We start from the raw sequence: 25,617 nt of genomic DNA, 5'->3' as shown, positions 1-25,617 counted from the left end.
TAAAATAATAAAAATAAACATAATAAATAATTCTCACGACGTTTCGGCCACAACGCAAGTAGCCGTCCTCAGGTGGAGAACAGGTCTGTCGAGGAGACAGAGTCTGAATGCGTTGTGGCCGAAACGTCGTGAGAATTATTTTATTATGTTTTATTTTTATTATTTTATTATTTCCATTCTACGTGACTTTACCGAAAGAACCACGAATGTGTACCCTGCACTATTCACTTTGGGACATATGCATTTCTTAGCCTGTCCTGGCCATCGAGTTCTTAGCATCCGTCTCAATGATTCTGGCGACATCAAGCTGCCGGTTCTCTGACCCATATGGAAAATACAGATCTCACCCCTGCCAAAAAATACCATCGCTTTATATCCAGACATATTCATCTTATATTTGAAAGTGGTTTCCATAGCCCGTCCAAAGTAATAGTATCTAATAATAATAATAATAGCTTCGTAATAATTTAGTGCATTTGGTGTTTGTTCCATTCGTGTCGCACCAGGCTATCGGGGGAGGCACTATGTTGTTATTTACAGCTATAGTCTACAAGTCTACAATTAGGGCGATGTTGCTGCGTGTGATTATTTGAGTGTCATTTTCCACGCTTTTTGGCAAATTTGGACAGCGTCGACGGCACAAGTTGATCTGTTGGCAAAAAATGCACAGTTAACAATGCACCCGCAGTATTAAATGGGGCGGCCACTGGGTTCCAACTGCGAACCCCGTTTACGAGCAGTAAAATGCGCTCCTGCCCGGCCCTTTCAACGCTTATTTGCATCCGACCACATCGCCCTCAACACGCCAGATCTCAACGAATCCGGGTCGAGCCTGGTTAGTACTTGAATAGCCGGTGTCATAGCCATGGGCTGTGACATGGCCAGGATTTGGCGGCACAACTGTGGATTTTTGCATCCATCTGTGCGGATCTCTGCTCGTTACCAACTCGTACGTGTGGTGGGTTTTCTCCGGGTTCTTCGGTTTGCTACCCCACAGAGCCCAGCACTCGTTTAATTTGCCAAAACATCCCAAAGTGGCGGGACCATCCCGTTTTGAGACTCGGCGAGGCTTTTCTAGCTAAAGGGAATCATTATTACTGTATTACTGATAACGATGAATTCGTATTACCGTATTACTGATAACAGTGAATTGATATTACTGTATTAGTATGAATGGTGAATTATTATTGATAATGTGCCATTTTATTGAGGAACTGTGTGTTATCTTGATGTGGTCTGGGACTGTTTAGTTGTTATTTTTGCTGCCTTGCCCAAGCTTGATGAATCAGACTCATATTAATGAATGCATCGCTTATTTATATTTAGTGACTTCGCTTACCATTGTCTCTATTTTTCACTCCTATCATGTGTTATTTTGTATTGTTTGCTGTCGTAACTCGCTGACCCGCCCCATACTGGACATCTGTGGAAAAAAGAAAGCTTCGTAGGCTCATCGGATTCCTCCGCCTGCGGTCAAAATAAAAGATTATTCTGATGCCGATGATTTACCTCTCCTGCGAGCCGACCGAACAAGGTTTTAAATTTACGATCGTCCTCGGTTTCCGTTCCAGGCTTGGCCACATCATTCTGAAATACACAAAGCACACGGGGGTGGGGGGAGAGGTTGGTCGCCACGGTGGGGAGATGTTAACTACATCACCTGGTATACAGGATGTCGTGGGTCCAATCCCGACCTCTAACACCTGTATATTTGGAGTTTGCATGTTCTCCCGGTGATTGCGTGGATTTTTCTCTGGGTCCTCCGGTTTTTCCCTCCACATTTAGAGTCAACATAAATTTAGAGTATTTGGCTGCTATACATTTCTACGTGATAAGCCACTTCGTTGAGCTATCATTTGTGGCCAGGTTACTTCTCATGAAGAGTGATATAGCTCTGTGGACCTTACCTGGTGAAATAAAAAAGAGTTTATAATTTTAACAAATTCTCATACAAAGACATTAGATCCCTGTACATAAGCACAGTTCTGATAAAAGCACAGTTTTGATAGAAGCTACACATCATTACATACACCGGTAAGTAGTGTGCTACACCGGTTGCAAGCTACTTTGGATATAAGCACACATGGCTTAAATAATAGATTTAAACAAGTGATCTCCATTACAAGGGCCAAGCAGGAAATCAGTACTGGCTGATACAGTGAAGATTAAATAATATTGTTTTGCCTTTTGTCAATCCACTGTAGAATGGAGGCCTCCCCACACAGCTTCAGTTGTGGGGGGTAGTTTGACCATACTTCACCATTCTGGTGAGTGTAGGATTGTAGAGGGGTGGGGGTCCAGGGTGGTGCGGTTGGACTTGTTAAAATGATCACTTATCTCTGCCAGTGCATATTCGCAGTGCTCTAACCATTGTGCCACCGTTCCACCCAACTCATTTAGAACTCACCAAATCTATGTCTGCTCCGATCTTGTCATCCGATTCCCTTTGGGGGGGGGGGAACCCACAGAAAACACACACATGATGTAGACAAAGAAAAAGATCCCCTATATAGCCTTAACAAACTGTTGGGGCAAGCGAGCGCCTATGAAGGCTGGCATGGCACACGAGAAGGTGGGTGGCCAACACCACGTCTGGCCGCCTTTGTCTCCCCATTGCAGATGTTAACACACCATAGTAGGCACTCGTTTGACGCTGAGTCGACCTAGGGGAGGCCAATGACCAGTTCAAATAATCGTCACCGGTCTTGGCCGTGCACAGGAATCGAACTCGGGTCGCCGGGTTCGTAGCGCAGCGCACTAACTCTCCCCATATACACATCTGTACACGTACACACACACACGCATATGAAGGATCGTCAATAGACATAGACGCGTAATGCTGTCCCCACTCTGCCGCAGTGATTCGAGACTGAATTATTGATGAGATAAGAGCGCAATTGCGGAGCCTTTTTGACTGCACTGGATTCCAGTGGTAGAGGGACGGATGGGCGGTGCGTATAGCGTCCTCGTGAGCGAGGCGCGTAACCAAATGCGGATAATATTGTGAGCAACACCCATTATGTTTGATTAGAAAGTACTTTGCTTTGAATGGGCTTGGGCATAACGCGTCGCTACAAGGGACGATGAGCGATGGTCGAATCTAACGATAGAGTGGGAGCCAAGGAGGGAATGGCACCAGAGGTGTTACGTCGACTGCGGAGATGGAGCAATGAAATTAAGTTCTCGACAGGAGCGTCTTTCAGATGGGCACAAGTTACTGCTCCCTTATTGTGACAGTCCTTGAACCAACAAATGTCAAGTTCCTACCCAGCCCAGAGAGGACTAATTCAGCTTTCCTTAGGCCAATGTAAATGTGCAAGGCACCCAGTGATATTAACTGTGCAACAATCCTCGCCGTTGTTATCGTTCACTCCAAAACAAAACCACCACCAGAGAGTTCGTGTGAGATGGCCCCGGCGGCTGGGAGGTGGGAGCTCGACTGTGATCTGCCACCACTCACCACCACTGCCGCTCACCACCATCACCAGCAGCATGACGACCAATACAACTATCAGCACCACCAGCACCATCACCACCACCGGCAGGACCACCATTGCTACTACCAATAATACCACCGCCAGTACCACCAACAACACAACTACCACCAGCCGTAGCAGCACGACCATCGCTCCCAGCACCAGCACTAGCAGCAGCACCAACACCACCGCCACCAGGGCAAGTAAGATGCACTTCATCACCCCACAGCGGCCAACACTGCCCTCTGAGAAACAACGCCGGTAGCTCAGTAGAAGAGTGAGAAGCTCGCAATGGAAAGGTTTGCAAGCTCAAATCCTGGTTGGGCTTCGACTCATCATCGTTAACCCTCCCGTTCAGGGCTCAATACAATGCGAACCGCTTTGTGGGGGGGGGGGGGGAGTCAACAGCGGTTGTTGACCTGCAGTTTTATTTCCCCTCCAAGCACCGTCTCTGTCTCGGGGCTGTAAAACGAGAGATAAGCACCGACGCGTTGACTCTCATTTTTGGGAAATTCGCTCCGACCCTGGCCCTCTCTCTCCTCTCTCCCTCCTCTTTCTCTCCTCTTTCTCTCTCCTCTTTCTCCTCTCTCTCTTTTTTTTTTACTTTTATAATTTTATTTCCTCCAGCGGCAATTGCGCTGGAGTATTTTCAATGCATCAGTATACCAGCCTTTATGGCCACACAATGCTCTCTCTCTCCAGCAAGGGGCGCGAGGTGCCAGCGTGCGTCGCCGCACGCTCGCGACGCACTTGGAGCGGTTGGGCTTCTCGGCGAAGACGCGGACGAGGAAGTCGGCCTCCTGGTGCGGCTCGAAGGTGGAGGGCACGATGACGTACTCGCCCGCCGGCAGGCGGAAGCGCTGCGACACCTCGCGCAGGTTGATGAACGAAGGGCTGCGCGCCTTGGAGGCGTTGTAGAGGAAGAACTCCTTGGGCATCGGGCCCGTCTGATCGGGGATCTGTATAGACATCAGAGAGAGACGACGATGATTTTTATTATTCATGCTTACGAAGGAAAAGCCTCACTGAGTCTCAGCAGGGGTCCTACCAAATTTGTCACAAGAAGGCGTGATTTTTCTGCCGTGTGTTGCATTGTTATGCTCTATGGTATGTGTTTTATTACTTATGAGAGGAACCCGGAGGAAACTCCATACAGAACACGGGGAGACCGTACTAACTCCAATACCAATACCCGCCATTCGCCACTCAGTGACGATGACGTCACCACGACGCCTGTGCCAGGCTAGGTGCACTTTGTGGCCACGTGAAGTGTTGAAGGCTCGCTGACAGGAGGACTCGGGACAGAGCCAGGTGCCATGGATTGGCTGACTGAGATGACTGTTAGATGCACCAGCTGTAGCCCCTACTGTGCCAACTTGCTGCATTTTAGCCGCCTGGCGCTCCTCTCGTAGGGCACAAACACCATACAAACTCCACACACTCACTCACTCTCACACTCTGCAAAGCAGTGGGAGGACATACAAACTTCACGCAGAAAGGCACCCGAGTTGGGAATCGAACTCAGGCCCTTCTTGCTGTGTTACCGATGTGCCACTCTGCCGTCCGTGATGACGATGACTGTCATGGGTCGTTTTGCTCCAAGATGAACTCCTGACAAGGTTTACATTTGTCAGCGAATATATTCCAGGTTTGCTAGCAGACCGGAATAGGTAGCATGCCACCGATAGTCACAACCATAGAGAAAGGTATACTGGATGCGGTGTGCCGGGCACATAAATCGTGAACCAGATATACCCAGCTGAAATGAAGCACTGATCTCCGAGATGGTGATAAAGATAGAAACTGTCATGATGATAATGATGACTGTGATATCTAAGTTACGAGAGGGTTATTTTGTTTATAATTTTTGTTATCGTTCCCAGTGGACTGCAGTGTCTAATAACGGATCTCAACTATCTCGGTCTGCATCTTCGGATTAATGACATTTCGCATGGAAAAGCATTTTTCTTTTCATTCAGACACTTATTATCCCTCCCCCTCACTCCCAAAATATCATTGATGTAAAAAGCGTTAACATTTTATGAAAGGTGCTGCTATATAACCTGTAATTATTCTTCTCCTTAAATAACACTGGTCAACAAAAAAAACCATTTTTTTCTGGCCTGGACTTTTGCAGCTGTTTTAGACTAATTTCAGGGTGCTGATTCCAAATCTGATCTCAGATTTGCTCTATCACATCTCATTTTTATGCTATCGGCATACCCCATTTTTATTGATTTTACCCGAAATTAACTCTGTCACTTATGATTGACAGTTGTTGCGAGTCAGTGACTGCTTTAGTGTTAAAATATGGTGCTGTATTTTTAGGATAGTGTGTTTATAATATCATTTTATGTAGATATCCACATTTATTTAATATTTTTCTTCTGCAGTTTTGATTGAAAATGCAATATTTGATATCTCAAAAACCTGATGTGATAGACAAAAACTGAAGCCAGATTTGGAATCAGCACCCCAAAATTACCTTACAACCGTTGGAATACCTTATGCCAGAAAAAGTATGTTGACCAGTGTAATTATTTATAATTTCATCCCTCGTCACAGACAATCACGCATTGGTCTAGGACAGCCGGCGGTGGCAGCAGTCATAGCCACGGTGGCAAGATGTTACCTGCCTCGCCCGGTATACAGGAGGTCATGGGTTCAATCCCAATCCTGACGCATGCATATTTGGAGTTTGCATGTTCTCCCCGTGATCATGTGGATTTATCCCTACGTGTTTAGAAACACGCACTCAGATTATTTGGCCGCTGTAAATTTCCACACGTATGTGTATGTGTTGTTGAACTTTCGTTGGCAGCATACACAGTCAACCGTGCCAATCGGAGGTGAGATTATTATAGTCGCTTCGTCGAGCAATCATTCCTGGCCAGGTCGCCTCTGCAAAAGAGCTTGCATAGCTCAGTGGGCCTGGAAACTGGTAACATTAAAAGCTGTGGGCTTTTTTCTTCTTGGTTCTTTCGGTAAAGTCACGTAGAAGGGAAATAATAAAATAATAAAAATAAAACATAATAAAATAATTCTCACGACGTTTCGGCACAGGTCTGTCGGAAAGACAGACCTGTTCTCCACCTGAGGACGGCTGCTTGCGTTGTGGCCGAAACGTCGTGAGAATTATTTTATTATGTTTTATTTTTATTATTTTATTATTTCCCTTCTACGTGACTTTACCGAAAGAACCAAGAAGATGAATCCCTGCAGTCACGAAAGCTTTAAATCGAAACTGTGGGCTTTTATTCGTGTTCGACATGCCTTGTAGATGGCGTAGCCCATGGTGAGCATGTTGCGCTGCTGCTTGCGCATGTTCTTCTGCATGAGCGCCACGATGAAGGAGCAGGCCTTGCTGCCGGTCTCGTCCGCCTCGTCGTCCTCGTTGTGCAGCTTGAGACGGAACTGCGGGTTGGTCCAGAACGTCTCTGTGGGTCCGATTCACAAGAACACGGAACGGCGGGCCAACGGTTACACTGCGCTCCTTTAAGCATACATCATCGACGTCGAAACAATACGAATGCGAATGTACGCAATTGTTTTGTACGGTCATTTGGTTTTATTCACTTTTGATTTGAAGCTTTCGTGACTGCAGGAATCCATAATCTTTGGTTCTTTCGGTAAAGTCGCGTAGGTATAAAATAAAATAAATCACGACGTTTCGGGCGCAACACAAGCATCCATCATCAAACCTTTTAAAACAGTCTGCCTCAGCAGCAGGACATGCTTTCCCACCTGATGATGGACACTTGTGTTGCGCCCAAATCGTCGTGATTTATTTTATTTTATACCTACGTGGCTTTACCGAAAGAACCAAAGAGTATTTATTCACTTTAAATATTTTTTAAAATATTTTATATCTTATCCATAATACAGGTATTTGGGTTAGATCGCGTAGATATAAATGTATCGTTAAACCCGCCACCACCCGACACAGCCGATTAGTAAGGTTTGTCACGTGAACAAACATGCCAATTCGAATTCAGCACACCGGTGTTTTTGAAAGTAAACCCACAACATTTACAATTCGAGTACCACGTTTCACCACAAATTACAACCAGCATCATCAGGCAGAGAGTCAGAGTTGTGGAGAAATCCTCCTGCTTCGGTCCTAATAAACAAGAATTTATATCTTGTTCATAAATTCTTGCTGCCATGTCTGTGTGCTGGCCCAGTCACCCTTGAAAAAGAGCCCTTAAGCTCCTTGTGTAATTTACTCGGATAATAAACTTCTGATTCTGATTTCAACCACATGCCAACGTTGGCCTCAACCTTGGGTTAAGTGTTGTTAGCGAGCACCTATTAAGGAGGATGGCACCGCACAACTTTCACTCCTCCGCTAGTGGCCCCCACCTGGGTGGGCCGATCTCAGACTTTTGTTCGTGGAATCTTTGCCCCCCCCCTCTCACCCCCTTCTTATTCTGTGATTGGTGCTACGTACCGAGCTCGGGTTGAGTTGAAAAAAAAGATGGCACACCACATGCGGTGGTGGCGAGTGGCCAGCACCACGCCCGGTGGCCTTTGTCACTGGACCAGGTGCTCATCTAAAGTTGGGTTGACCCAGGGCAGGCAAGGGACCGGTTCAAATATTCGCCACTGTTGTTGGTCATGAGCGGGAAGCAGTTTTAAAGAAATGAGTTTTCAATTTAGTTGATTCAAAAGTGCATAGCTCCAGTGGCTTCCTAATATCGGAAGCAAGAGCGTTCCAGACGGCCGCAGAAGCACATCTGAAAGCGAGCTATGCAGTGACCATCTGTGTTCGTTGGTGAGCCAAAATCCACTGCGAGGATGACCGGAGTTCGCATGGTGATGGTTTGTGCTCAGCAAGGTATTGTGGTTCATTTGTGGCAAGCACTTTGTGTGTAATGAGTGCAACCTTATAACGTATTCGTTCAGCAACCGGAAGCTAATGCAGCTCAGCGAGCACCAGACGGACATGGTCAGAGCGTGCAGTCCCCGTATCGACACGTGCCGAAGCCTCCTCTACTGGTAGGGTAATGCACGGAAACTGGGGGCGGACGAGGAGCGGGGGTGTTGGAGGGGGTAGCTTCGAAGGTGTAACCTGGATGCAAACTCGTCGACGGGAGGTACCGGGGAAGTTGCGGCATCCGCCGGCGGTGCAGCCCTTGAGCCAGCGACCATCGTGCACCGTGACGGTCCAGTAGCGCGGGTCGCCTTCGCGCTCCACACGGTCCGGGGTCAGGTTGCAGATCTCCATCTTCGTGAAATACCGCATGAAGTCGTCGAACGACATCCTGCAGCCGTCGCGTTTGTTGTGATTGTCGTTGTCGTTTTGTGTGAGCAATTGGCCCAGGTAAATATTAAACAGCACGTTGAATTCAGGAACGGTAAAATAAAACGAGGAGAGGGAAAAGTGGAGAATGAAACAAAAGAGGGAGTAGAGCAATGATGTTTCCCAAACTACTGCGTAGGTTTTTCACGATCGTGCTGCTTATCTCTCCAAAGCTTTTTCGGGTCATACCGCTCATTGTTGGGCGCGATGTCTGACGTTTCATTCCACGGGCTGGGAGCTTCTCTGAGAACCAAATTGTTCCCGAACCGAATTGTTCCCGAACTGAATCGTTCCTGAACTGAATAATTCCCAGCACGTGGTCCGAAAACTGAAACCTCATTGGAGAGATATTCGCACAACGGTAAAGAGTAAAACATTTATATTTATCCGATAATCCACAATATTGCACGCCAAAAGGATCAAATGCATCCCTACCAGAACTCTCCATCCTCCGCCATCACTTGCTGCAGCCGGTTCCTCTCTCCCTGATCCAGGGCCTTCCACTCCGGGGCGCTGAGTACATCGACAGCCATTGGCACACGTGTAAGGATCAATATTTATGCACACTTTTAGGCAACTGTTGATTTTCGGCGTCAAGTCTGCATTGAGCGCACATCATGCTTGTGGTAAAAGCATGGAAACAAACGTGTTTTGATAATAATAATATTTATACGCGTTGTCTTTGAAATTTTACGGCCTACACTAGAGGCAGCCTCCTGTATGGCGTCGTCTCACCAGCGTGAGACCAAAGTGCGCCAAAAGCGAGCATCACAAGGGCAATGCAAAAATATCAAAGCGTCAATAGCTCCGTTTGAGCAGTTATATCTATGGAACCCTTTTTTTGTTGCAATTATCAAGATGATGATGGGTGTCTAGTTGGTGTTTCAACATGTCAACGCCTGACTTCTTGCTCGAAAGGATGAAGCCTATTTTTTCCATCATCTTCATACTGGCAAAAAAGGGTCTCATAGATGTTACTTTTATAATAATGAAACCAATTAAATTGATGTACTAGACGAGATAGAAAATAGTCAGTGACAGTGTACAAATTATTTTTTAAATTCTGCAATTCAATGATGACCCTGAATTATGACAATTAATTGAATTCCGGATGATGTGAATTGTTAAGACGCTTGTGACTGGCTCGTCGACAGGATTTCTGGCTGACTGGTGAACAGACCAGCTGACGACCGCACTGAAGCGAAACAATATTGTCATGCTTCTACATTGGCAGTGGTGCACAAGCGCAAATAACAACAACAAACACATTCGTCAGTAGCACTGTGGTCCTACAGTCTAAAACTATCATCGGTGACATCTCATGCATTGGCCCTGATCTCTCTACAATGAAGTAGGGCCATAGACAGAAACATCGTCTATTAGGATAGCATTTTATGGAGATGTTATTGAGATTTTGACCATTTGTACCGATCAATCAGCTTGGCAGACGGTTGGAAAGCGCTGACCAACAGGCGGATCCGGTTTAACAGACGGTCAAGTGGTCAGGCGTGCTTACTCGTTGGCGGCAGCATGTTATGGGAAGCATCGATTCATCGATTAAAATAGATGTCAAATGTAATGCGTAACAGTAAATGGTTTACACGAACCGTGAGAATGATTATCAAACGCTAATTATTTTAGAACTGTTTTGTGTTGTTCAGTTTGTTGTCCTTCGTCCGTACCTCCGATTAGCACGGTTGGCTACGTACAGCGCGAAAGAAGTTCAATGTACGTACTTGACGAAACGAACGAGACGTGCAAACAAGACAGATGAGCCGACAGTACAAACGAGGCAGTGGAAACGTGCCAGGATATTCGGAGGCCACGGGTACAAATGAGATGGCCTATACCAGTTTTTCTTCACTCATTCTCAGATGGGGGCCATTTGCGGCGATAACACATCATCGGTGTGAGGGCCGCCACACATTTGAAACCATTGGGGTTTGATCGCAGCACAATGACGATGGGAGGTGTTTTCACTCGTTGTGTATTGTTGGGTGCCGCACGTCAGGGGGTGCACGAAAGGTCACCAGGGGCCGCCAGTGGCCCGCGGGGCCTTACAATGAAGAACACTGGCCTCTACAATTGAGACGATAGGGATGAATTAGTTACACAGTCTAAGACCATGTTAATTTGACTATGAACGGTTTGTCCAAGTATTTTTTCCCAGTCAACTTTTGTGACTGGAAATATACTTAATTCAACATAGAGTACGTTCATGCACTGTTTCCGATTTATTTTCTAACGCCGTTGTTTTTGCCCTGACTTCTCTTTGATCCATCGTTGCAATTCGTTTTTCAAGAACACGATACCCATGAAATAGAGCCTAACAGCGTATTGGGCCCTTCCTGCTGAAATAAAATGTACGGAGAAAAAAATATATTTTAACGTCATCGCTTTTGTCATTTTTTTCCTGATCCTCTTGAGTTATCACTGGCTTGATCAGAATTTACTTGGGATAAATCGGGGGGTGGGGGAAGGACAAAATAAGAGTTTTAACAAAATGCATCCTCACTGATCGCTCCAGGCACCGTTCCACTCCACCTCGCCCCAAGGGTTGCGGATGCGGAGCAGCTTCACCTTCTGGCCACGGTAGTTCACCTGCACGCGCACACCTTGACGGGGTTAACTGCGTACGAGGTAAAGGCGCAGCCCTGCAATGTCTTGCTCAGCGTCACTGCTGGCGGCGGAAGCGCCCCCAGGTATCGGGCCTACTCCTGCATGCTGGTCGGACGTCTTTGGAAGAGGTCGGGGTAGCCACACTTCAGGGACGTGCGGTGAGGTCAATGGCTGGGGAGGCACTGGCTCGTGTCAGAGCCAGATTTACACACTGAGGGGGCGTGGCCTCACGGAGGGGGGGGCGTATCCTCACGGAGGGGGCGTGTCCTCACTGAGGGGGGCGTGTTAGACACATCCCCCTCAGTGAGGCAGATGTGATAGCTGCCTCCCCTGGTGCTTTTTCATTGCAGTTTCACGACGAGACCAGCGAGCCTAAATATCTATATACACATATGTGAAGTAAATTACCTGGAGTATGGAAGGCGAGGACATGAAATGAAGGGGTCTACAAATATTACATTGGTGACATACTGAGATAGTAACAGGCACACGCTTATTGCCCGCGCTCCATCCAGTTACTGAGGGGTTGCGTAATCAGAGGGGAGGCTGAGCTCGTCGCTGCCTCACCTCTCGTCTCTTCCTGTATTTGCCCCCGAGCTCCGCACATTTGGCGATTTTGACTATAAAAATGATTGGAATCATACAGAAATGACATTTATAACACAGATCAGTGAAAAAATCTTAATATTTTTTTAATTTGATTATTCTTTTTTTTTACTTTTCGTAACAGCTATTTTCATTGGCGTTTGACAGGTGAGGCTCTGCCTCCCCTGCCTCCCCCGACCGCACGTCCCTGCGCACTTTAACCCACCACACGCACCCTGCTATTGACCGTTTTTTGTCTGGTGGAGATATTCGTGATGTACTGCTGGGTGGACAGAGGCTATTGAACGGGTGACCTGTGAATTGCAGGTCCAGCGCATGAACCTTTGCACCATGGTAGCATCTCCTTGACTGTGTATAGTAGGCCCTGTAAAGAATACATTACATTGGAGTCTGGCACCCAGTATTCAATAACAACATATTTAAATCTATAATGCCTATAAAAATGCCACCCTGTGAAAGCCCTGGGAATCTTTGATGCTGTCCTGGCTGCCTCGGCTGTGCCTGGGATGCTGTTGTTGTTTGTTGTTTGTAGTTGTTTGTTGCCGTTGCTGGGCTCTAGCTGTTTTGTTTTCACCTGCTGTGCCACCGTGTTGCTCTGCTCTCTCCCGTGTTGCTCTCTCTTTGCCCCCGTCCCCCCACCTCCTCACCACCCTACATCTCCCTTCTCGAACTCAAGTCGCCGGGTTCATGGCTCGGTGCGTTACCACTGGGCAGGACGTGGTGGTGCGCACGTCTAAGCCATGCAGATTCAAGGCAGGGACGGTGCGTCAGGCGGAGCTCATTTTAATGCGCTCTGAAAATTTTTAAATCGACTGGGCTGCGATTGCGATCAGCATGTGGCAGTACAGCAAATAGGTTCGTAAACACGACTGTGTTATCCCCTCGTACTCAGGGCGGGTTTTCTCCCGGGCATTCTGGCTTCCTGCCACGTGAAGCGAAATTACCACCAGATCCCTCATTTAAATATGGAATTAGTCCGAATGCAGGACCCTCGTTTGAAAAAAAGAAAAAGCCTTGAGGCTCGGCGAGGGCTTTCCCGGAGCCACAGACGAGTAACGTTGCTTTGTGCTCTGACCTCATCGACCCCCGTGATGGAATACGCGTGGCCCTTCACGAGACCATTTGACGTCCGCGCCTCAGACTCGGAGGCATTCGTCACCTGCGGGGGGGGGGGGGGGAGGCAGCAGGAGACCCACCATGTTTAGACGCTACAGTTGCACACAAACAACCACCTCAACCGTAATGATGGCCATACAGCACGGCGCTCATCGTCCCAGTGTACATATCATCGGTATATAGTCTAGGTAATGTATGTATGTTGAAACTTCTTTCGCAGCATATGTAGCCGAATGTGCTAATCACCACAAGATGATGTGATATACTCTATCGTACAGTGTATCACATCATTATCATAATCGTCGTTTTTTTAAGATAACAGCTTTACCGAAGACCCTTATTCATTCTTAATTTTGGAGCTTTCGTGACTGCAGGAATTATTCTTTGGTTCTTTCGGTTAAGTCACGTCTAAAGATAAAATAATAAATTAAATAATAGCATATTCATCATTCAAATAATCACCATTGTTATTATTGTGAGGTAGAATAAAGGTCGGGTGAGAGGTGGGTTAGAGCTGGGGTTATGACCAGGTTTAGAGTTGATATTGGTTTAGGCTCATAGTTGGAGTTAGGTTTGGAGTTCAGGCTAGAGCCAGGGTTGGAATTGGGGTCAGGGTCATAGTTGGGGGTTGGAGTCTGGGTCAGGGTTAGAGCCAGGGTTGGAATTGGGGTCAGGGTCAGAGTTGGGGGTTGGAGTTTAGGTCAGGGTTAAAGCCAGGGTTGGAATTGGGGTCAGGGTCAGAGCTGGGAGTTGAAGATTGGGTCAGAGTTAGAGCCAGGGTTGGAGTTTGGATCAGGGTTAGCATTGTAGCCAGGGTTGGAATCTAGGTCAGGGTCAGAGCTGGGAGTTGGAGTCTGCGCCAGGGTCAGGGTTGGAGTTCCACGCACGTCGATGGAGCACCCCATCATGGAGCCCTTCTGTCGCGCCTTGCACATGATGCGGAACAGGTCGGGTGGAGCGGTCTTCAGCTCGAGCAGCTCGTACACGCCCCCCGTGAAGTCCTCCATGGCCTCCGCAATGCTGCCGCCCTTGAGCGCCTCATAAGAGCCGTTGAGCCTGTGTGCCGCGCGGTGGACACGAGCCAGGTTTAATCCACCGCTGGATGAAGTCCTCCACAAGCCGACGGCATCGCTCGAGATCCTTCGATGCAGCGGTCCGTCTAAGCGGGTTGCGTCGATTTTGTCGCTGTCTCCACGGCGGAAATCTGCTTAGGAGTGTTCCTTTGGCTTCCACTCCATCGCTAGTCTTGGCCACCGGCCATCATCCCTTCCACCAACGTGTCCTGCCCAAGCTCGCGTACTGTTTGCTCGTCATGAGTAAAGATCTACTATGCCATATGGATCGGATCGAAAATATTGCCGCTCGCACATTTTTTTTACGGAAGTTGAAAATGGTGCAAAGAAGCATGGAGAGGCGCGTGCCTGGAGTTCGACTGAGGCACAGAAAACAAAAAAAAAAACACATACATAGAACATATACAAGTTGTAGACATCACATTGATTTTTATAAAAATAAGTTGGCTTGGGTATGGCACATCGTGGCAAGAAGGGGAGATGATGAGAGTGGCAGCCAAACGAGCAGTGTGAGGAGAAGACCCTCATTCAGAAGTCGACAGATCAAGGCTCGTGGAGATGCTCATGATGATGATCCTCACTTGGAGTACGCCTTCTCGAGCAGCGCGCTCCAGAACTCGCGCTTGTCGGCCGAGTGCACGAACACGAGCTGCCCATTCTTCGTTGGAAGTCGGTCATCGATGAAGACGTCCATCCACTCTCCAAAGTGCCAGAACTTTTGCACACACGAAGACAAAGAGGCCCCCGTTTAGCCTGAAGAAACTGTCGGGGCAAATGTTGTTAGCAAGGACCTATAAAGGCTGGCCCGGCACATGAGGGGTTAGGTGGACAGCACCACGCCCGACCGCCTTTGTCTCCACAATGACAATGGTTACACATCGCACAAGGTACTCATTTGAGGCTGTGTCGACTTCCCATGATCGGTTCGGATAATCGTCACTGATGTTGGCCATGAGCGGGAATTGAACTCGGGCTGCCGGGTTCATTGAGCAGTGTGCTAACCTTTGCACTACCGCTCCCTACAAAGACAAAGATCCCTGGTATAGCCTTAACAGATTGTTGGGACGAGTTCTGTTAGCGAGCACCTATGAAGGACGGCACGGCACATGAGAGGGTGGTTGGCCAGCACCACGTTCGGCCGCCTTTGTCTCCGCAGTGGTGATGTTTACACACTGCACCAGTTACTCATTTGAGGCTGAGCCGACCCAGGACCGGTACAGATAATTGCCACTGGTGTTGGCCGTGAGAGGGAATCAAAGTTGGGTCGCTAGGTTCGTAGCACAGAGCGGTAACCGATACACTACCGCTCCCCACAATATACGTAAATACACATACATAATAATAATAGGGTTTTTCATAAATACACATACAACATAATAATATGTTTTTCCCCTTTTTTCTGGCAACAAACTGAAACCTTTTTAAGGGATGGATTCATGTCTGCATTAACCACAATACTTGCAGTGAAAATGCAGAGGACGCCAAAACGCCTGCAAGTATTGTGGTTAATGCAGACATGAATCCTCGTAAAAAAGTTTCAGTTTTGTTGCCAGAAAAAGGGGAAAACCCCTATTATTATTATATTTTGGTACTGGCAAAGGAGGTCTATTGATACACATACATCACTTATTGACTTTTTATTATCTCTAAATGGATCTCCCTGTGTATATTGAGAGACTTGCCTGGAAGTGGAATATTCCAGCGTAGCCATCCCTGAAGTTCTGGCCCGGGGGCACCACCTTCGCCAGCAGTTGATCGTTGAGTGTCAGTGACGCGATGGCAGCCAGCAGCCAACAGTCACCTGGTGAACCGCGCGGAATTCAGAGCGGTCGGTTCAGTCGAGACGCAGGTGGCAGGGGGGTTGTGGGGGGGTGTGAGATGCACTCAGCCTCGGTCCCACTTGCCCTGAGCTTGTTAGAGCAACAGTGCATTCCTGGCGCTGCACTGCCTGCTCCGTGGGCCAGTGCAGAAATTGGTACCACCTACGGCTGCAAAGCTTTAGCAGTATCGATGTATTTATATGGCCAATAAGAGTTAATTACCTGACAAGCCCCATTCATTTCAAATGGTTGTGAAATCAATTCACTGTTAGTTATCGGCCACGTAAGGAAATGTGGGGCCACGAAAGTGATGCCAGCCCAGGTGGTAGCGACAAATGAAACATGGACTATGTGGTCGTGGTGGTGATGGTTGTGCTCGTGACCATGCAATGACACTCAAAATAAATCTCGGTACAAAATCGAGGCCATGTGAAGCATCGAAGATTCGCTGACAGGAGGTCAAGGAACAGCCCCAGGTGTTATGGGCGAACTGAGATGGCTTGCAGATACCATCCCAAAGGACACGCACACACACACACATTGTCATTATCCTAGTTGTAATGAGTGTTCATTTGTTATATGGGATAAAGGAAAAGACCTCCCGTGTAGTCTTAGCAGACTTTTGGGCAAAGGGTTGTTAGCGAGCACCTATGAAGGCTGGCACGGCACATGAGGGGTGGGTCGCCAGCACCACGCCCGCCCGCTTTTGTCTCCCTAGCGGCGATGCTAACATACCACACCGAGTACTCATTTGAGGCTGAATCGATGTAGGGGAGCCCCAGGACCAGTTCAGATAATTGTCACTAGTGGTGGGAATCAAACTCGGGTCGCTGGGTTCGTAGCGCAGAGCGCTAACCGATACACTACCACGCCCCATTCAGCTCACACACACGCACACGATGTTACAATTTCATCTTCTGCCACGTGCCTTACCCAAAGCGCCCTGTTTAATGTCCGTTCTTGTGGCACCATCCACGATGAACTCCGGGTTTTGAACGATCTCCTGCAAACAGTGCAAGGTGTAAAGGTGCAGCCCTGCACATTTTCTCGCTCAAACCACTGCTGGCCGGCAAAAAATGAACCCGTAAAAACAAAGTTTTTCACTATAAATCCTTTATATGCGTGGCGGCTAGAGTCCTCTCGTCCTCTGGCTTGAGATGGCTGCCACCTATGGGTCAGATGATTGCCTGCCACCATTAAGCAATTGGTAATTCAATATTTTACAAAAATTCCTAAAAAGTGTAAAGTTATGGAAAAAATTTTTCACGAAAATAAATTGTCATGCACAACGAGTCTGTGTGCAAAATGTCAGCTCGATTGGACCATGGGAAGTGGGTTAAAAAACGACCGAAAGATTTGCACGGTCGTAAGCGTGCAAGCAAGCAAGCAAGTGAACTTAATATAAAGGATTTTTAAAAAGAGCCTCCACTACAGGCAGCTCTCGAGAAGCCCGCCACTCTACCCCACCGTCAGAAGGAGGTCAGAGGTCGGTTACCTGCAGCTCCGGAGACGAATGCGCTTCGAGGCTCTCCCGACACTATAATTACACCTTAAAAAAACAACCCTCCTAATTATTCTAGATTTGAAGTTTTCGTGACTGCAGGGATCCAATGCTCTTTGGTTCTTTCGGTAAAGTCACGTAGGTATAAAATAAATTCCTCCTAATTATTTTCAGAATAGTGATTACAAAAACACATGGCTTGACGGCAGAGGTGTGGACTCGAGTCATGTGACTTGGACTCGAGTCAGACTCGAGTCATGAATTTGATGACTTGCGACTCGACTTGGACTTGCATAACAATGACTTTGTCCCACCTATGAGATGTGGACTCGAGTCATGTGACTTGGACTCGAGTCAGACTCGAGTCATGAATTTGATGACTTGCGACTCGACTTGGACTTGCATAACAATGACTTTGTCCCACCTCTGCTTGACGGTATTCATTAAGTACCGTCCCGTTGTATTCACACGCGTTGCAGCTCTCGAAATATGTAGGGTTTTTTTAACCGACTTCGAAGAAAATAGCTCTTCTTGTTATTTTGCTTGCTCACACCTGCCCTCGATGGTATTTTGGCCAGCTGTTCCACGTTGTGGTCGATCGTCTTGTAAAAGATGGGAGTTGCCGACACTTTACCCCCACCGAACAGTTGGATGGACAGATGCGGCGGTGAGGATTTAAGGAAATTCCACATTGTTTCAACTACCCGTGCCTGGAGAACAAAAACGAACCGGGGACCTTTGCATTGGAATTCCATTGTGGTCACCAATTACTCCATGGCCGCCTCTTACGAACAGCACCATGATGGAAATTAGAAACGTGCGTTTAGAGTATGTATGAATTCTAGATTTTAAGCTTTCGTGACTGCAAGGATTCATACTCTTAGTTTTTTCGGTAAAGTCACGTAGGTAAAAAATAAAATTAAAATTAATAATAATAAAAATCACGACGTTTCGGAGGCAACACAAGTCTCCGTCATCAGGTGGGACCGTCACAGCCAGATTTGCTGTATCAAGTGAGGCAGGGATTCCAAGATGCAAGTTCTTAAATACAAGTTCAGGGGGAGTATGTATATAGCATGTATGAATGTTGAACTTCTGTATGTAACAAACCGTGCTGATCGTAGGCCCGAGTATTTGGCTGCGATCAATTCCCACGTGATAAGCAACTTCGTTGCGCTATCATTTGTGGCCAGGCCGCTTCTGCAAAAGAGCCGTATAGCTCAGTGGGGCATTAGCTGGTAAAATAAATAAATAAAATGTTCGCACGATTCCCCATTCAAGCACGCAACGCAAATAATGGGAGCGTACAGTGGCGTTCGTTACATTTAAATAGTCTCACTCCGCTTTCTCCACGGAACGTTGGTCTCTACTCAGGCATGCCGCTACACAGCGCGGACACTGCATTGTCAGAGGCGTGGGTTGACATGGCCAGGGCGTTGTCAGCTTCGCGGCAGTTCCACGGCAAGTGGCGTCTTGCGGCTCTGGGCAAGCGGCATCTTGCAGTGTGTCGGGACGCAGGCCAAGGGGGCCGTTGACGCTAATCAAACGTGCGAAAGTGAATCTGTGACAGCACTTTGCCGATCCACTGCTGGATGAAGGCCTCCCCATGATGCACATGGAGTTGTTTTCCCCCATAACTTGACCGCGCTGACCGGTGCGGGTTGTTGAAGTGGTAAGGGGCCGTGCATAAATGACGTCACGCGATTTTGGACGATTTTTTTACCCCCCCCCCCTCTCGTCACACGGCGTCACAAAAAGTTAGACCCCCCCTCAAATATGACGTCACAAAGCTCTGCCCCCCCCCCCCAAATAAATAAAACATGCTTCAAATCGCTTTAAACTATTGTCATTGTAGCGCTGCACGCTGATGTTGTAGGAGAAAACATTGATTACAAAGTCTATTTAATTAAGTAGAACGTGTTGTCTATATTTATTTAAAGTTGCGCATTTGGATGTGACGTCACATTTCTCAAACCCCCCCCCCGCTCGTCACACATCGTCACAAATGTCTGACCCCCCCCCCCTAGGTGCGTGACGTCATTTATGGACGGCCCCTAATCCCAGGACATCGGACATCGGCTGTGGTTGCCAATGGAACTCGGGTAACCGGTTTCATGGCACGATGCGTTTAACCACTGCGTCGAGGGATTTCTGAATTTGATCTGCCTTCCGTGGGGAGCAACAACAGTAACTAGCGTCGTGGCTTCAGATGTATTGCTGTGCCCACTTCAACACACACTCTAGTGTTCTCTTACATGGGTCTGTGTGTTCCCGGTACACATGTGTACACAGTAGGGAGTATATAACAATAATTTCCTCTATATCTCGATTTAAAGCTTTCGTGACTGCAGGGATTCATCTTCTTGGTTCTTTCGGTAAAGTCACGTAGAAGGGAAATAATAAAATAATACAAATAAAACAATAAAATACAATTCTCACGACGTTTCGGCCACAACGCAAGCAGCCGTCCTCAGGTGAAGAACAGGTCTGTCGGAAAGACAGCGTCTGAATGAACACCACCAAGTTTGGCAGCGTATATTTAAGCTGGGTTAGGGGAGGAAGGGCGCCTTGACAAAGGAATTTGCATATCAACAGAGGAATTTAGCATATTACTAAATTCCTCTATATCATTTACGTATGATGGTGACGATTCAATTGAAGAATCGATTTTTGTCGGTCAATATAACGGCCTCTGGTGGCTAGAGGGGTGAGGCACGTGACGCTATTGCTCTAACAGTATATACAACAGATACGAATTGTGACAATCGATTAAATATTTGGGGGTGGTCAGTTGTTGCACGCCCATTATGTGCAACTTGATTATTTATCGGCAAAGTACACCGATAGATGATGCGATGAATACGCGGGTTCAATAGCACACGAAATTTAGAAAATCAGAGGTTGCAATACTCAACCGTAGTTGCGTGAGCGGTGACTGCGGCCTCGTGTTTTATAATTTTAAGTTTAACAAAGCGTCATTCACTCAAAACTGCGTCTCGAAATCGCCGAGGAAGCACAGACAAGCCGGAAGGCAGCCAGGCGGTGACCTCGCTGTTCTATATATATAAAGATGTTATCAACCAATCAATGGCTTGTGTTGCAATCGAAACGTCGTATTCTATTATTTCTTTTATTTCTACGTTACTTTACCGAAAGAACCAAAGAGTAATCAATGGCTCATCTTCTTGGTTCTTTCGGTAAAGTCACGTAGAATGGAAATAATAAAATAATAAAAATTAAACATAATAAAATAATTCTCACGACGTTTCGGCCACAACGCAAGCAGCCGTCCTCAGGTGGAGAACAGGTCTGTCGAGAAGACAGACCTGTTCTATTACTTCCATTCTACGTGACTTTACCGAAAGAACCAAGAAGATGAATCCCTGCAGTCACGAAAGCTTTCAATCGAAATTTAATCAATGGCTGTTTGCATGTGAGTGGAAATCAGAGCGCCGGGAGAAAACCCCGCGCGTGGAAGGGGTTGAAACACTCCATCCCATACAGATGGAACAGGTGGGAGTCCGCACCGAGCTGTAACACTTTCTCCCGGCGAGCAAGGGCAACGGCTCCTCCATCGACACGCACGGGAAGGGAGTTTCTGCGACATTTGTGTGTGATCCACGAAACCCTCGCCTCCACGGTTTTGATTACGGGCGTGCACCACCACCGCCCGGCTTGGCGAAGCCTTCATCCAGCAGTGGATTGACCATGGCGGATGATTAGTCTGCTCGCTCTGTTCTCACCGTGCTGTGTTCATGTCAGACTTCAAAATCAGCTGTCGTGTGTGTGTGTATGTTTTAAATTAACAGCGTTGTGCGTAAAATTCTTGTCTTGGAATTCAGACAACCTCCCTCCCCCCCCTCCATGCCGTAACGTGCACCCGAAGCGAATCATTGCTGTGCTATGGAGAAGAGACGTTGCCCGACATTTTATCTTTTTAAAAAATACATTTTCTCTTAGGGCAGTGATTTGACACATTTGTTTGAGTGTTGGTTATATGTCCGTATGCACATCTCGTCAAGGCAGTATCACGAGATTGTTAACCAGCTAATCACTTCGTAAAACAAACAAAAAACTACGTGGGCCGGAATCCCTATTGGCTAATTAACTTTTTTTTTTAAAAGTTGTTCCTATTGAAAGATATAATAGGAACATGTTCTTCTTGGTTCTTTCGGTAAAGTCACGTAGAATGGAAATAATAAAGAAGACAGAGTCTGAATGAAACAACCAGCCTGGGATTGTTTCATTCAGACTCTGTCTTCTCGACAGACCTATTCTTCACCTGAGGACGGCTGCTTGCGTTGTGGCCGAAACGTCGTGAGGATTATTTTATTATGTTTTATTTTTATTATTTTATTATTTCCATTCTACGTGACTTTACCGAAAGAACCAAGAAGATGAATCCCTGCAGTCACGAAAGCTTTAAATCGAAATAGGAACATGTTGTTGGCCTTTTGTGTGGCCCCTGGTGGCCTTTTATGCGGCCCCTGACCTGCGGGCCCCCGACAGCACACAACGAGTGACAACACCGCCACCTTGCAGGTGGTGTGCCGGCCCTCACACTGATGATGTCTTATCGGCGAAAGTGCCCCCCCCCCCCCCCACCTCTGAAAATTGGTGAGGAACACTGGATTAGACAATATAATCCGATCTCGGCAGCATTATGTGTGTACGTATGTTGAACTTCTTTCGCACCGTACGTAACCAACCGTGCTAAACCGGAGGCACTAAGTAAGGCTTGGGCTGGGCACGTCTCCAGAAGGGGATTGCGGGCGGGCAGTGATCAAGGAATTCTGACGGTATGGCGGCCAAGGAATTGAACACGCGTGAGGAAGGACATCCATCGACGGGATCGAACAATGAAATCCGTTAATGTGCAGGTGGCGAGGCGGATTATCGCAGGATCATGAGGTGTAGTGGCGGCTTCATCGAGCGGTAGATCGACCATGGCTGATGATGGTATGATGAGGTTGGTAAAATGCGACAGAAACGGACATTTGTCTAAATATTTGCGACCTGGTTCATAATCAGAAGTGAGCTGCTTATGCAACACAAGCACACGTTCAGGAATCTGGAATTACAAGTGACAGTGAAAGTGTCATGATCATTCTTTGAGCCTCGGTGTGACGGGCACTGCGGTTATGAATTGAGACTTTGTGAAGCGTGTACATGCCATTCAATCAAGCGATGGATCATTTAACTACTTTTGAACACTTTCTAAGCGCTTCCACTGCTGGATGAGGGCTTGCTGGTGGCCGGTGAAGAATTTCAGAGGACAGTCGTGACGATTATGAGTATGCACTCTATGATCGTGCTCTTACGCCTGACAGTGATGCGAATGTGTGTACTAATACGGTGCAATGTTCACCTTGTTGTAATTCAATCGCGGATGATGAGATACACTCTACAGTACAGCACTTCTGTTTCATCTTGATGATGGAGCTTCCATCTACGGTGCCATTACTTCTGACAAGATGATGATGTTAATGATGACGATGACAGGAGGATCATCCGCAACAGTGTTCTTACTCCTTCCCGACATCATGTTGATGAGGGTGACTCTCTCAACGGTAGCGTCACGCCGACACGCACATGGTCGCTGTGCTATTGAAAACTTTAAAGGCCATAACACACTGATGGTGATAACGCACTGAGTGTTCGTATCTTGGGTATGATGATAATGGTGTACACTTACGCACCTTTGTTAATCCACTGATGAATGATGGAGCGGGTGGAATTTAAACAAAACTTATAATTTATTTCAACCGGCGCACCGGGACATCGACCGAAATCTGACCGGCCACACCTCTGGATTACAAGTCCAGTGTGCTAACTTTCCATCACACAACGGCAACATCTCAATGATGATGATATTTGATGATGGATTATCGTGATGAATATCATTGTGAAAATGCATTTTTACCTGCGGTCGCTTCCACTGGTGTCGTTGTCCGGAGAAGGACGGACCCAGGGATGAGTCCGTGGCCGGGAACTCCGCGTCCTCAAAGAGGGCACCTTTCGCCAGGCACTCCCTCTTCAGCTCCGCGAAAGCCTTGTGCTTCGTCTGGCACACGAAGGCACCCCTGTTCCTGATGGCGCTGTTGCTGAAGGCCCCGGGCTCCTGGGGACCGAACACGGCCGCGGGATTCTGCAGAGCGGACGCGTTCCCCCCTCGACCGCCGGCACCTAGATTGTCTGTCGAGAAGAATGCCATCTTCTACGAAAACTTCTCGAGTTCCCCGTAGCAGCCTGTTAGTGTGTGTGGGGAATTAGTTAGCCAAGCTTGGCTGTCTAGCTAGCTTATAAGCTGTCAACGTGTGATTGTGATGATGATCGCGATGCTGCCTGTGGTTGTGAGTGCGCTTTGCTCCGTGCAGGATACACGTCATGCGGGGAAACAGAGTTTGTGTTGTGTTTTATTTCATTATTAATGCGCTTTAGTTGTTGCCGAGAGCGCAGGGAACAAAAAAAACTGGGCTGGGTCGGTTTGGGCTGGTCCGGGTTGCGACTCCACCCATCCGAGTCAAGCACAGAGCTCCCACCCCACCCCATCTCTCTCTCTCTGCCATGCAACAGTCAGGGATTTTTTTCACCCAGCTCTGCGACCCGGAAAATATACTTTTGTATGTGCAGTATGCCCCTCGCTACAGCTGTGGCCAGGGTAAAAAAAATGTTTCAAAAATTCCTCCGGCAGCGGGGAAGGGGGAAGATTTTAAGGAGCTCTGCCCTGGGACAGCCTCCGGCTGTAATTAGGTCCGGCAGTGGCTATTGGTCACGCGCAGTTTGATTCATTACGGTCAGTGAGAAATTCGGCTCGGTTGCACAGCGATGCAGCCAAAAGCCACTAAATATGCATTGCTTCTTAAACTCGACCAGAGTTAAGAAAATGCATTCGTCATTCTCTTAGGTTTTTTCGGTAAAGTCACGTAGGTAAAAATTTTAAATTAATAAAAGTAAAATAAGACAAATTAAAAAATTCACGACGTTTCGGAGGCAACACAAGCTTCCGTCTTCATGTGGGACCGTCACAGCCACGACAGCTGTATGACTTTACCGAAAAAACCTAAGAGTATGAATCCTTGCAGTCACGAAAGCTTCAAATCTAGCATTCGTCATTGTCATAATAACCAGCCATAATCTCTCCACTGCTGAATGAATGCCCTCTCCACGTCGTGTCGGCCATGGGAGTTGTTTGACCATACTTCACCGCACCACTGGTCAGTGCGGGTAATTAAAGCGATGCTAATCATCATTGTGGTTAGGTGATTAATACTATTTTTTTCAACTCTGTCAACGCAGTCCTTTTTTAACTCACGTTGACTATTTGGAGCGGCGGCGCGTTGGTGCGCTCTGAACCTGGTGAACTAAAGATCTACTTCCGATGTGTTTACCTTTCCTATACTTTGCACTCATATTATCGTGTTGTGTATTGTTTGCTGCTGTAACGTTCTGACCGGCCACTTACTCGACACCTGTGAAAAAGAACGCTGTAGCCCATCGGATTCCTCCGGTATAAATAAAAATTCTGATTCTGAACGGGTTCTGCCAACGTATGTGTGTGCGTGAACGTGTGAAACGAGTTAAGACCATCCCCTCGCCCTGGGCGAACGGTTCGTGTGTGACTGTGTTGCTAGGCAATTTAGCACCCTTCCGAGACACGCCACGCCACGCCACAGTCAAGACTCTGCCATCATTCATATGGCCGGGAGTACGGCCGAAGTGGCCCGGTCAATATCTCAAATGCTTCTCGTTTAATGATGCAAGAGGGCGGGTCATTGTGTGGCCCGCGATCAGTTTCGACGGTTGCGTCGCACGCCTCTAATTCCGCAATTGTGGAGAGAGGCGAGAGTTGGTGAATCACAAAAATGTTGTTGAGCTTCCTTCCCGAGGACGCAGCGGCGCCCATAACCTGGCTCACCTGTTCCATCGGTATGGGATAGAGTGTTTCCCCCTTGCAGGCGGGGGTTTTCTCCGGGCACTCTGATTTCCACTCACGTGTAAACAGACATATTTACGCGATCTAACCCCCCCCCCCAAAAAACCCTGTATTATGGATGATGTTGGTCGCGAAAGCGTACGTGTTAAACAGTAATTGATTGGCTGG

General features: G+C 47.4%; 1 protein-coding gene across 1 annotated transcript in view; it reads right to left on the bottom strand.

Moving 5' to 3' along the window:
• LOC144729744 (calpain-9-like) overlaps positions 1 to 23,955 on the bottom strand; it is a 32,627-nt gene extending 8,672 nt beyond the window's left edge. The window contains exons 1-13 of the mRNA XM_078610210.1: positions 23,437 to 23,955; positions 16,946 to 17,015; positions 15,875 to 15,993; positions 14,774 to 14,907; positions 14,007 to 14,175; positions 13,079 to 13,162; positions 11,294 to 11,379; positions 9,214 to 9,291; positions 8,577 to 8,740; positions 6,750 to 6,913; positions 4,227 to 4,435; positions 2,408 to 2,444; positions 1,510 to 1,587 (exon numbers count right to left, since the gene is read on the bottom strand). Of these exons, the coding sequence (XP_078466336.1) occupies positions 1,510 to 1,587; positions 2,408 to 2,444; positions 4,227 to 4,435; positions 6,750 to 6,913; positions 8,577 to 8,740; positions 9,214 to 9,291; positions 11,294 to 11,379; positions 13,079 to 13,162; positions 14,007 to 14,175; positions 14,774 to 14,907; positions 15,875 to 15,993; positions 16,946 to 17,015; positions 23,437 to 23,727 (1,683 nt within the window). The 5' untranslated portion in view covers positions 23,728 to 23,955. The remainder of the gene's footprint in view (positions 1 to 1,509; positions 1,588 to 2,407; positions 2,445 to 4,226; positions 4,436 to 6,749; positions 6,914 to 8,576; positions 8,741 to 9,213; positions 9,292 to 11,293; positions 11,380 to 13,078; positions 13,163 to 14,006; positions 14,176 to 14,773; positions 14,908 to 15,874; positions 15,994 to 16,945; positions 17,016 to 23,436) is intronic.
• Positions 23,956 to 25,617: the final 1,662 nt, after the last annotated feature.

The sequence above is a fragment of the Lampetra planeri genome, chromosome 33, assembly GCF_965212315.1.
Source record: "Lampetra planeri chromosome 33, kcLamPlan1.2.h2, whole genome shotgun sequence".
Taxonomy (NCBI): domain Eukaryota; kingdom Metazoa; phylum Chordata; class Hyperoartia; order Petromyzontiformes; family Petromyzontidae; genus Lampetra; species Lampetra planeri.
The sequence above is the reverse complement of the archived record's forward strand: the minus strand, read 5'-3'. Positions and strand labels throughout refer to the sequence as shown.